This window comes from Anarhichas minor, unplaced genomic scaffold, assembly GCF_050575085.1.
Source record: "Anarhichas minor isolate MPS153535 unplaced genomic scaffold, ASM5057508v1 ptg000041l, whole genome shotgun sequence".
NCBI classification, from domain to species: domain Eukaryota; kingdom Metazoa; phylum Chordata; class Actinopteri; order Perciformes; family Anarhichadidae; genus Anarhichas; species Anarhichas minor.
The window spans coordinates 3,450,529-3,462,532 of NW_027466487.1; the positions used below are offsets into that span (position 1 = coordinate 3,450,529).

General features: G+C 42.7%; 2 protein-coding genes across 2 annotated transcripts; one reads left to right on the top strand and one right to left on the bottom strand.

Moving 5' to 3' along the window:
• Positions 1-2,028: 2,028 nt before the first annotated feature.
• Positions 2,029-6,998, bottom strand: alg2 (ALG2 alpha-1,3/1,6-mannosyltransferase). Its single transcript, XM_076109306.1, has 5 exons — positions 6,841-6,998; positions 6,126-6,297; positions 5,865-6,002; positions 5,121-5,288; positions 2,029-3,950 (listed from the first exon to the last, which is right to left on the bottom strand). The coding sequence occupies exons 2-5, from the start codon at positions 6,294-6,296 to the stop codon at positions 3,210-3,212; spliced, it is 1,218 nt and encodes a 405-aa protein (XP_075965421.1). The 5' UTR covers position 6,297; positions 6,841-6,998; the 3' UTR covers positions 2,029-3,209.
• Positions 6,999-7,285: 287 nt separating this feature from the next.
• On the top strand, positions 7,286-10,637 carry sec61b (SEC61 translocon subunit beta). Its single transcript, XM_076109492.1, has 4 exons — positions 7,286-7,435; positions 7,966-8,063; positions 9,216-9,320; positions 10,090-10,637. The coding sequence occupies exons 1-4, from the start codon at positions 7,433-7,435 to the stop codon at positions 10,175-10,177; spliced, it is 294 nt and encodes a 97-aa protein (XP_075965607.1). The 5' UTR covers positions 7,286-7,432; the 3' UTR covers positions 10,178-10,637.
• The last annotated feature ends 1,367 nt before the right edge of the window (positions 10,638-12,004 follow it).

A 12,004-nucleotide genomic window follows, 5' to 3' on the forward strand; every position in this document is an offset into this window, starting at 1 on the left:
GGTCTTTCCCTCCCTTACAGACTCCACGGGCTCTTTTTATCATCTTGCCTAGCGGGGCCCCTAAATCACTGCAGCTACGCCCTCCTCATCATCAACTCTTAATACCTCTGCATGTGGAGCCACAGCAGGAACAGACACACACGCACACGCACACACGTGCACACACAGCTGCTTTTTGATTCTCGCCCTATTAGCATTTTATAGGTTTTGACACAAGGGCCCTCTATATATAAATACATACACACATCGGTCATGAAGGATAGCTCTATTTTATGATCAATAATATTACACCCACATATAGTTTTAACATTTTCAAAATATGCAAATGTTTGATGTTTTCTTTTTACATGAGCTCACACAGCAGATTCCCTTACAAAACCTTAAAAAGGCAAGTAACGATCTCATTTTCAATTTGTTTTATCTATGTGAAGGATTATCAACAATTAATGGCCAAGCAGTGACCGATCAAACAACCCACGACTACTGTGGGTTGTTTGGGTGGGTATATTTACTTATCTTCTATTTGCTCTCATCAAACATCTTACGATCACTAACATAAATTGACTGCAGTCCATCACTGTGATATCCAAATGATCCAAAAGCTAGACCTTGGTATCTATTTCAAATGAAACCGAGGCCACCTGCACTAATTGCATCTATAGGGACAAACAGTTTTCAGTTCTGAAAAACAAACCGCATCGCTCTGAAGAAACTTCTGAATCAATGTGAGAAGTGGGAATTGAAAACTCAATGCAGGTTAACCGCATATTTTAAACAAACTGAAGCAAATTTCAGAATAATTCATTTTTGCATGATTGACTGATGACTGGCTGAACCTGATAGAATAATAGACCACATATTGGATTAATAGGTAACATATTAGGCTGCCTATCGTCTTGAAGGAGTTACAGTCAAGGCTATTGAAGGCGTTTGAACTATTACGCAACCTGGTTTCAGCGTCCCAATAATTAGAAAATGCACTTCAGTCCGTCTGTTGGCTTCAGCTCACAGCAACAATGGACCTTTTGGGAAACTTGGACAGCTTCTTTTCTCAAATGACACGGCGACAGGTGAGCGTTACCAAATATGTCCAGAAATGCTTAACCTGATACAGCAGGACCTTCAGTCTTGTCAAGGAACGAACATGTTTATGTTTGCTGACCAGTTGAAGAGGTAAAGTAGCTTAGAAAACTCTATCAGCTCGAATTTAATGTGTAATTGTCAACATGAGGAATTCCACACCAGAAGGTAAGAGTATGTTTTTTTCCATATTGAGTTATTTTAAGATATTCATTACTGCTGCAGCTCTTTGGGTTAAATTATTAGATTTGAGAAAATCAAAGGGAAAGAAAAAACGAACGTGTTGATACTTTGCACTGCTCTAACTTTTCTCTTTTCTACCTTTAGATTGATCCGAGTGTGTCCACAGCAGAGATTGGAGACTTGATTGAGTTTGTGTATCCATGGTCAGGATTGTCTCTTTGGGGTGCTTATATTGGAGAAGGCTGTGTTGTCCATTTTGGAGTGGGAGGTAGGAAACTGAAATGTGGACTGTATTTGAAATAATGACGTTGCACGCGTACAATTTAAAGAGTGTTAATCCGAGAACTCAAATGTATCAGGTGTAGCTCACTTATACACTTTCTATGTCCCTGTAACTGTAAGATGAGAACATGGCACAGAGAACCTGCCGCAGCTTCCTTCAACAATTGGTTCCAAAGTCAAATGGCGATCGTGTTCTCAGGAACACGAGAATCTGCACACAGCGCATTACGGAGATCAAAGTGCCTCCAGGAACTCGCATCAGGGTCAACAACAACAAGCACAAGCTGGTTCCATCCCCGCAGGAGACGATGACAAACCGCTGCGAGACATTCCTGAACCAGGAGTTCAAATACGACCTGGTGAACTTCAACAGTGAGCATTTCGCCACGTTTGTTCGATACGGCAGCGCCGTGTGCAACCAGGTTGGTTCAACGGTGTGAGATTGTGTGGTGTGGTTAATATCAGATATACAGCCAATCAGCCTATGTTTAAATTATTTATTTACTCTTTGTTAGATTGCCTTTAAGACAAAGAATGACGTGGATACAACTCAAACCCTGCAAATGATAATGCAACAACGGATGGAGATCATCTGCGGCACTTCTCATGAACGTCACACCGACTTTCATAATGAGCAGAAATAAAACTCCTTGGCTGCAATATTGTCTGAGAATGTTTCATTTCACAACTCAAAGCACAATCAAATAATGTTCAATGAAAAGAAAAAGAAAAAAAAGGATGGCACAACATTGACAACCTTTCTGTGCCTCCGTGCTCACCCGAAAAAAATCCTTAGCGAAGCCAAAAAACTTTACCAACAAAGCAAACCCCATAAGAGTCAGAAAAGTATGTGTCCTCTTGTTTATTAGGACTTCAGGAATGTCAATAAGAGTGTCTCTATACAGTAGGCGGGCTGAGGAGGCCAGCACGCAGACACATTGACCTTCTGCTATTCTCCTCGTTGATAATGACCCAGACAAAGCCACACTGCCCATCAACCAGACCTCTAATGAAGCCAAACACTCTGTATCATCTGCTAATAACCTCACAGCAGCAAGAGTCATGAACAGGCCAGCGTCTTCTGAATGCGAGGAGGGGAACAAAGCGCTGGGCGGACAGGAAGTAGTGGAAAACATCCTGTTTATTGATCTGGGACTGTGCGCTGCCTGATGGCACGTGGTGGTAACTACATGCTTCTTCTTCATCCCCCAAAACACACAAAGACAAAGACTACGGTAGCAAAACATACACAGTGCAAAAGTTTTCACTTTAACAATCAATCCTTCTGGTACACTCATTTGCTAGGCTCTACACATGTACAATTACACGCACACACTTGCCGGTGTGGTATTTCCTTCCAGAGATAGGGGAGGTAAACTCGTTATTCTTGTCTTAATTGGTATAGAGATTCCGTCCTTTTTTTCCTCTCAGCAACCCCTCCAGGGGAATGCTGATTGATTGTCCTCTGAGTCCTCATAATAGTCCCGTCCCCCCGTCCCCCCCCCTCTCGCCCCTCCGCCACCCTGCACATTTACACACACACATTCTCTGCTAGAAGACATCCTCTTCACCTCACTGAAGACCCCTTGTCATCCAGAGACAATTCACAGTTTAGTAGAGGATCATTTTTCCAACTGTCTCCTGCTTCTCCTCCAGCTTTCACGTCACTGGCTCAGCCTGACGATGTACCCATACAGCTGGTTTGAGAAGGCCTGAAGAGAGAATTTATCTTGAACCCTCCGTCTCCCAGCTTGTCCCATGTCCCTGCGGAGCCGCGGCTCCCTCACGAGCCTCTCCATGGCCTTGGAGAAGGCCTCTGCCGTGGGCTCGCACAAGAAGCCCGTCTCCCCGTCTGCCACACTCTCCAGGGGGCCCCCAGAGTTCACTGCGATAACAGGGCAGCAGCAGTACATGGACTCTACGGGAACTATCCCAAAATGCTCTCTACTCGGGGTGTACAGCACCGCTGCGCTGCCCCGCAGCAGTGCCACCTTCAGTGAATCAGAGGGGGAGCGCAGGAAAGTGACAAAGTCTTCCAAGTGGAGCCGCGCTGCTAGCTCTCTCAGTTCAGTATAGTGTTGAACATTCTCAGTAACTCGGTCATCGTAGCCCCCCGCCACCACCAGGTGAATACCTGCTCTCTGGCCTGGAGGAAGGCTGCTCTTCAGGGATGCAAAAGCCTCCAGAGCCAGCCCCAGATTCTTCTTTCTCTCGTATCGGTTCAGAGAGAGAAACAGGCATGAGGTTCCCTCAGGGAGCAGCCCTTCCAGGCCTTGTGCTTCACTGGACTGCTGGTCAAAGGTACGCGTGTTGAGGGAGGGATAGAGGACGTCTGTCTGGACTCCTCTTAGACCACGAAAGGTCTCTGTGAAGACGCCTGCGGTGAACTGGCTGTTTACCAGAATCTAAGAGGAAGTACAGGGAGATTAGTTCATAAGGATCTCACACATATATCACATGCATTTTAATTCCCTATGAAGTTGGTGACAGCCTGCAGTCTTTGATTATCCTGAAGTCTAGACTAAAGTCGAAATGTCAGTTTCTTTTCTGTCAGGGCCCTGAGCTCTTACAACAGCTTGCTCACGGAGTTCAGGCTGTACCACATTTTAAATAATCACTTTGGTTTATTCAAGCTGTTAAAAATAATATACCTTGTATTTTGATGTATTATATTACACTATACTTTTAGCCGTTATCAAGCACCAAACTCAGTCAGGAAGAGAGACTTCACTTCTCTTAACCTGTTAAACCACATCTGGGTGAAATAAAAGTAATTCTGAGCAAACCACTGAGCTATAAAAAAATATATTATTTTTCACTAATCTTTCCTTTAAGGCAGCCTTTACCTGTGACAGCACTGAAATTCCAGGATACAGTTTATTACATTCATGATCTATAAGTGATCTTAAACGCGTTTCTATCCAGTGCTATAAACCTGCTTTGTGCAACAGAATAAACTTAGATTCATATAATTTTAACCTTGTTAGTGTTTAGAAATCACATTCCTGTCTGCAATCGGCAAAATGCAAAACCAACTAGAGAAACTAAATCAGATCATCCTAGTGGGCCCAGCAATAGTCTGGCGACCTGTCCAGGGTGCATCATGCCTTCGCCCAATGTCAGCTGGGATCGGCTCCAGACCCCCCGCGACCCTGAACAGAATAAGCGGTTAAAGATAGTGGATGGATGGATCATCCTATTAGTTTTCAAAATTGATTGAGAATGCTTCTTATAAGACATGCGTAGTTTTGGCCCCTGTTTCTCCTTAAGACTGAAATCCTCACATAGGACCCGCTGGCCATTTTCAGACAGCATTCATCACCAGGGCCCTTAAAACATTCAGGTCGCATCGTACGCATCTTTTTAAAATCACTTACTTGTCGTGTGTTTTTGTAGTGTAATTATGTTTTCTATTTATTGCTTGCAAAGGTTTTTTTTTTTTACCGCTGTGCAAAATAAATTTGCTTTTCCATCTGGATAAAATAAAACTTTGTACAATGACACAGTCCTGCTCTGCAATCAGACCATCACAACCTGTAGAACGTTACAGCCTTCCACCCTCAGCTGTAACGTACCATATCAGCCATGCCAGTGGTGCGTTCCTCCAGCCAGTCGATGGGAGCGCGATAAAGCTTCTTCAGGGCCGACTTCCTCTGCGTCAGTAGCTGGTCTGGAAAGTGACAGTAAAACAAAACCTTCTTCCTGTGACGGGACAGTCGCAGCACCGGGATACACACCGACACCTGGGGTGAAATGAAAAGGGTATAAACAAAAATGTACATGAATTCCCTAAAAAAAATATGGCAGCAGGAAAATACAAAATATGTATCATAGCTAAACATTCCGTTATATAAATTGACTCTAAACATAAGGTAAATCATACACTGTGTTAATATATCGAACAGTAAATGCACATCTTAAGACAAGTCCTGCAAAAAGCTCTTTGTGAACTTTGCATGACATGTTTTGGATGATCGCGGTTTTATTAATTTAAGAAGTGAGGCTTCTTCTGCACTGCAAGTCGATCTGAATAGTGAGTTCTCTCTGTACTGTAATATTGTGCAAGAGAAACGTGATAACAAAAGGAGCATATTTGTGTTCAAGACAAAATAGTAGAAGATAAGCAAGGGAGGGTCCACTTCATGGCAAAATGATCAGACAAAAAAGAAAACAACACAAAAAGGGAGAAACAAAGAGACCACTGTTGACAATGGACGATATTCTCTGAGCAACAGAGACAGTTAGAAGATACAGAAGGCTGGGGAACTCAAATGAGGGGCGACCATGCAGACAAATAGTTTCTGTAGGACAGGACTCACTTGGTCACAGAAGATGACATCGTACTCCACCCCGCTGAGGAAGACCAGGTAGAGGGCCACATAGATCATCCTCAGGTAGGCACACAGGGCATGCAGGTAACCAAACACACTGGTGGGTAGCCAGTCACCCACACATACCTATTAGAAGAGGAATTGAAACAATGAAAAAATAAGTGTGTGTCTTCTGAATTTGACATATACTATTCTTTGTTGTGTTTCTTTGAGGGACAGTATTACGTAGTAAGGCCTGTGTGAACGTACCACAGGCAGTTCTGGGTCCAGGGTCTCAGAGAAGCAGTGTGTTGGGTCATAATGGGCCGTCCAAATCTGCACGCTACATCCCTGAGACTTCAGAGCGACAGCAGCGTCTACCACCAGTCTCTCTGCTCCACCAATACCAAGGTCTGGATGGAGAAACACCACCCGCGCCATCCTGCACACAAGAATGATGAAAGTTCAAATGTAATCTGGAATATATTTACCTACAAGACAATGCTGTTTTGCAGAGAGGGAAGTTAAACACATTGCATATCTATATATACATGTATATATGATGTAGAATGAGATAAACTGATGAGCACAGAAAGGCCAGAAGACGGTGCAAATCATCCCAAAATCTGAAGTAAAAAGAGTTTAACAACAGCTTAAACATTTGCTTGATATCGGCAATAACAAACCAGATATGTATGAATCCACTCTCTTGTGCCAATAAGAGAATCGTATTGTTGACAAACGTCACAAATTTGTCCTTGTGATTTATTAACAATGGATTTAGATAACTGGTTCCTTAAAAAAGTTATCCCATGCGTTTTTAGCTAATGTAAGTTAACTGTTACAGTGAAGACATTATGCTTGCTAGCCTATGTAGCTGTTGAAATTATAACCGTTTTACGAAACTAACTTGGTGAGCAGTTGTCTTTGTGACTGAACACAACTATATCTCCACACAACCTAATTATAATGCAGTACTGTTTACCTTTTGGATCTCTCGACTACCTTGTCCGAGTTCGGATGCCTGCGATTAAGCTCGTATATGTGGCCGTAGCCGAATGAACTGTCAGGAAACTCTACTGTTTGGACGCCATGTTGGCTCAAATCACCTATTGTGATCAGGTCTAATCGCGATCTGAGTATGAGCCACAATGGCGTCTGTTTCCTCGATGTAACGAACGCGCTTCCTGTGAGACACGTCTCCTTCAGAATTAAAGCAGACCAAAAATGTGCCTTTAAATTAAAGTACAAGTACAAATCTAAATTATATGTACTAAAGATAGAACTGGATTTCGGAAATATTTGTAATCAAAATTGCCTAAAACAAGCTCCTAAAATATTTTTTTAATTCGTTATTTTTGTGGTGAAGGCGATCAGCTGGTCAGGCTTCTGCTCGGTCGCCTCCTCTGGTCTTGTGTTTTGCAGTCGTGTCCTTTTTAGACAGGCGTCAGCTTTGTGGGATCTCTTCTCAAGTTTTTACCAATTCATACACCGACTGTCTGCTGTTCATTTGACGTGGACATCGGCTCGAGGAAGGGATCAGGTTTTCACCTCGCATCAGAACAAATACAACAAAAATGGTAAGATACTTAAGATACGATACTTAGCTCCATCTGAAACTGCTAGCTTACCAGCTCCAATGTGCCCGTTTAACGTTATACCTCTGCTAGCGTGTTGCTATCGGTTAGCTAGCTTTCTAAGGCTAACTCATCATGTGTGGACGTGGCTCTAATCAAACAGTCCCAACACACACATTTTACGATGGCCCAGCTCTAAATGAATGAATTATAACGTTATATGTTCCTGAAGACATTTGGTTGAGACTCGGCATGTGGCCTTCGCTTAGAAGTTGAACTCAATGAACAGCAACTAGTGAAGGCCTTTGCCATCAATCTGACATGAACACACTCTATAGTTCAAAATCAAAAAGTAAATAATCTAATCAAGTATCGTTGTTAAATCTCTTTATTCACATGCTGTTGGGGTTTGTTTTTTTAGCCAGAAATGTGCTTGTGAGAGTGACAGGTTTCAGGCAGAATGTTAGAGAGAGGGTATATTGGAGTTGAATCGTGTGTGTGTGTATTCATTCATTCTGGTGTCTTCCCCTCAGCCTGGACCAGCAGCAAGTGCAACCAATGTTGGGGCGTCTAGCCGTTCCCCCACTAAGACGGTGGCTCCCCGTGCAGCAGGCTCCACAGTCAGACAGAGGTAAACACACACACTCTTCCAACTTTAACCTCTCCTCTTTATCCGGAAGAAAGATGGGTAAGTGCATACAGATGTGTGACAGACCTGCTTAAATGGATGCAGTAAGAAAATGAATGAAGGTTCTTCGATGTAGGACTCAAAGGCTCACTGAATTGTTTGAGGAGTATAAACATGATCATTTGCTACAGTTGTCAGTGTCACCAGATTTCAACTCATTTGAACACCTATTGGGCATTTTAGTTCGACTTGTTGGGTAGCCCGCTTGGCCACCATCAGCAAAACACCACATGAGGGGAAATCTTTTGGAAGAATTTAGTTCATCACTCCAGTAGAGTTCAAACACCTGGAGAATACACGAAGCATTGAAGCTGTTGTGGCAACTTTGAGGTCTTGCTTACCAAGACACGTTGCATTGTTTTCTCCATTAATTTGTGATCTGTTTGTCGGCTACCACTGTGAAAAAGTAGAAGACTGCTTCTCATTAAACATGAGATATAAGTTATGTGGTCATCTCGCTTGCACACATTCTCTATAATTATTTGCCAAATACCCCGAGCGTTGACCCCCCCCCCCCCCCCCCCCCCCGCCTGCTCATGTCATCATGCTGTACGGAGTGATTGATGATTTTCAGATAGCCTTTCCCTTTATGTTTGTGTGCCCTGTGTATAATAGAGCAGCAGATGGATGTTGTGCTGTGGGCTTAATCAGTGTGTAATCAGAGTCTCGCTGTTACCTCTCCCATTATTACCCATTACTATCACCCTCTTCATTACCTCATTAACCTCTGTTTAATCTCGTCACGAGTGAAGCAGCCATGAATCACTGCGCTCCTTCATCAGCAGCTATTATAGTTAGTTACATTGTGAGTACAGTGTATAATGGCGAAGATGTTTTATATTTTTAATGATTGTTTTTTTTTTGTCAAAATGTTTGGTTTTAAGAAACTGCTGGATGAGTGAAAGTTATCAGATTTTTCAGAATTGTCTTGTTTTCCTATATAGTAACATGAAACTTGCTTTATCGGGGGAAAAAACATTTATTAAGGAAGCAGTTCAACAGTTTAAGATCAGATTAGTTATCCCGTAAACACTAGTGTGTGTGTATATGTAGTGTAGATATATTCTTGACTTGGTGTGTGTTTGTGTTCCACAGGAAAGCTACCAGCAGCGGTACACGCAGCGGTGGCAGGACCACAGGATCTGCAGGTACCGGTGGCATGTGGCGCTTCTACACAGAAGACTCGCCAGGCCTCAAAGTGTAAGTGCAGTTCATAGAAGCAGAACACACAAGGACATAAACACGAGCAAACACATTTAGCCACTGACATTTCTAACTTCCATTCACAAACCTGTACTAATTCTCAGGATTTCCGACACTTGATATCATTAGTGTCATATATTTTCATCCGGTAGAATGGGACGAATGTTTAATGGCAGGAAATTGGACAAACGTGCCTCTGTGGTCAAAAAATGAATCTTTGAGGTTTGTGTGTGTGTGGAAAGCGCACTTTTATAAAACTCTCAACCTCATGAACTTTTATTCTACTGCATCCTCGCCCCGAATATCTGAGGAGGCGTCCTGTCTCCTGGCCATAGCTGGCTATGGCTGATCGATGGTGCTGTGGTGGTTATTGAGTGCGTCTCTCCAGCAGTCGAAGGAGGGCAGACTCGCCATACAGTTCTGTATATCGAGTGTGTGTTTGTTCCTGCGTTAGACGCTGTCCTCAAAGCTTCATTAAAGGATGCACTCTGAAAGGTCAACTCAATTACAGCCTCCTGTCAGGGAGAGGAGGGGCCGCTGAGGAGGTGGTTGGCATGGCAATGCTGCTACTTAGCGGTGCCCCCCCCCCCCACACACACACACTCACACACTCAGTCCCTCCTTCAGAGATGAGAGCGCCTCCTTGTTTCCTAAGCTCATCAATAAAATCAGCCACTACACTAAGACGCTCGCTGTGGTTGGAGTTTGAGCAAATGATGGGATTTTGCATGTTTTAATCTGAGTGTTGATCTCTTTGTCGTGACAGCGGCCCGGTGCCAGTGCTAGTGATGAGTCTGCTCTTCATCGCTTCGGTCTTCATGCTGCACATCTGGGGGAAGTACACCCGCTCTTAAACTCTACCTGATGACCTCTGACCCTGTGGCTTGGCTTCTTAACACATTGGACCTGGACCAAACAACAACCACCGTACTCCCCTGGTTCCCTTCTGAACTATCAACAACAAACAACTTGATTTTTATTTTTTATGCGACCGATTCAGTACACGATCTTCATCTGCACAGATGTTGGTATCCACCTTGTTGCTGTTGCCCTGCCTGTATTTTTAAGATCTGAAGGGGTGAACGGGAGGAAGCCATGCTAGCCCACCACTGATGTAATGTCTGTGTGTGTCTCTCCCTCCAAGCAGCATGTTCCCGCCACTGCTGCATGAAGGTTCAGTGCAGTACTCAAGGACATTGTTGTTTTCAGGCCCCAGAAAACATTTCCTCTTGTAGCCCGAATTTCATTTTTTTTTGTTAACAGCATTTGTACAAATGTAATTGTAATATTGTACAATAAAAAAGTAAAAATCAATGTTTGTGTTGAAATTGACCCGTGTGCTCTGAAATAATAACCCAGTTTTGGGTTTGAGAAAGAGTCTGTTTAATGAGAATGTTCTTCAAACATATTTTCAGTGACATGAGGCAGCATTCTCACTCTGAACCTTCTGTAACCACGACCAGACTTTTGAAAGCTCGACATTTTGCCAAAAGGCATTTATGAACCTGTTTCAATGAAAATGCTTTCAGGCAGAACAGGATTATTAAGAGAACCACCGAAGTGTGATTGACAGTTCACCTAATTACGGCTTAAACACATTCAAGCTACCCTTATTTGACTGAGGTTTCGGCCATAACTCACTTTTTTAATATTTTCAATCTTAAATGGCACTGAAAACCCCGTTGTCAACCTTCATTGTCTTAAATATGTCGTCATATGGTTCAACAAGGCTACACATGCATCTAATCTGACACCAGCTGATTTAAAATAAGTGATTGATGGGATGAAAGTGTTCAAAGGCATCAGCCTCCAACATGAGCTGCTCCAGGGTTTGTCCTCGCCACCCGTACTGAAGATTTGTCTGCCGCTCCAATTGCTGACAGGCAAAATTCGTTTTTGAAAAGTGTCAAGTCTTCATGTGTCAGTAATACCAGAAGGTAAACGAGATGCAGGAATTGTATGGCTTTTGTCTGATGACCTAAATACTGAATGTTACATACTGTTTATTAGTTTGTCCTATTTTACATGAATGTCCATTTAAATCTGGTGCTTCTAGAATAGACCCTAACAATCAGTTGAGGGAATGTATATACCTGCATATATCCAAAGCACAATAATACTTTTTGTTTAATCACTCTCTAAAAAAAGGTTTAATCAATAAGTTCTTATTGTACGTTGTTTGAGCCAAAAAAAAGGCTTTCTAATTTGTGTTGATGTTGAGAAAGAAATACTGCATTTAGGTTTTCCTGTAAATTCACCAAAAGGCCCTTTTCTGTCTTTTCCTGAGGGGGGCGCTACAGACTATTATCTGAAGAGCCCTGGCTCAGAGAATATGAAGATATAACTCTGTCCTCACTGAGGGAGGGCATGAACACGTGTGTGGTGATTTTCTCCTTTTCACCTTGTCATATCATCATGATCGTATGTAACATGTTTGTATCAATGGCGTATCCACGTGTGTGCGTGTGACACCCAAAGAGACAGCTGGCGCACCGAAAAATCAGATGCAGAATTAATTATTAGTTATGGCTATACTAAAGATTTTTTTTAACTATTATGGCAAATTCTAATAGTTACTTTTTCAATTCATTTGAAATAGTTTTCTTCAACAAACAACCATCCACCGTCATGCAGAATGTATAGCCACACAACATCTGTTTGATACTCAAATGTTTCATAAC

What these genes read in the sequence shown, in the direction of transcription:
- alg2 (XM_076109306.1), bottom strand. Translation starts at nt 6,296, where the DNA reads ATGGCGCGGGTGGTGTTTCTCCATCCAGACCTTGGTATTGGTGGAGCA. An exon ending in TGGACCCAGAACTGCCTGTG is followed by an intron (nt 6,003 to 6,125) that starts GTACGTTCACAC and finishes CTCTTCTAATAG; the next exon opens with GTATGTGTGGGTGACTGGCT. An exon ending in CCACTGGCATGGCTGATATG is followed by an intron (nt 3,951 to 5,120) that starts GTACGTTACAGC and finishes ACTTCCTCTTAG; the next exon opens with ATTCTGGTAAACAGCCAGTT.
- sec61b (XM_076109492.1), top strand. An exon ending in GGCTCCACAGTCAGACAGAG is followed by an intron (nt 8,064 to 9,215) that starts GTAAACACACAC and finishes TGTGTTCCACAG; the next exon opens with GAAAGCTACCAGCAGCGGTA. An exon ending in GACTCGCCAGGCCTCAAAGT is followed by an intron (nt 9,321 to 10,089) that starts GTAAGTGCAGTT and finishes TTGTCGTGACAG; the next exon opens with CGGCCCGGTGCCAGTGCTAG.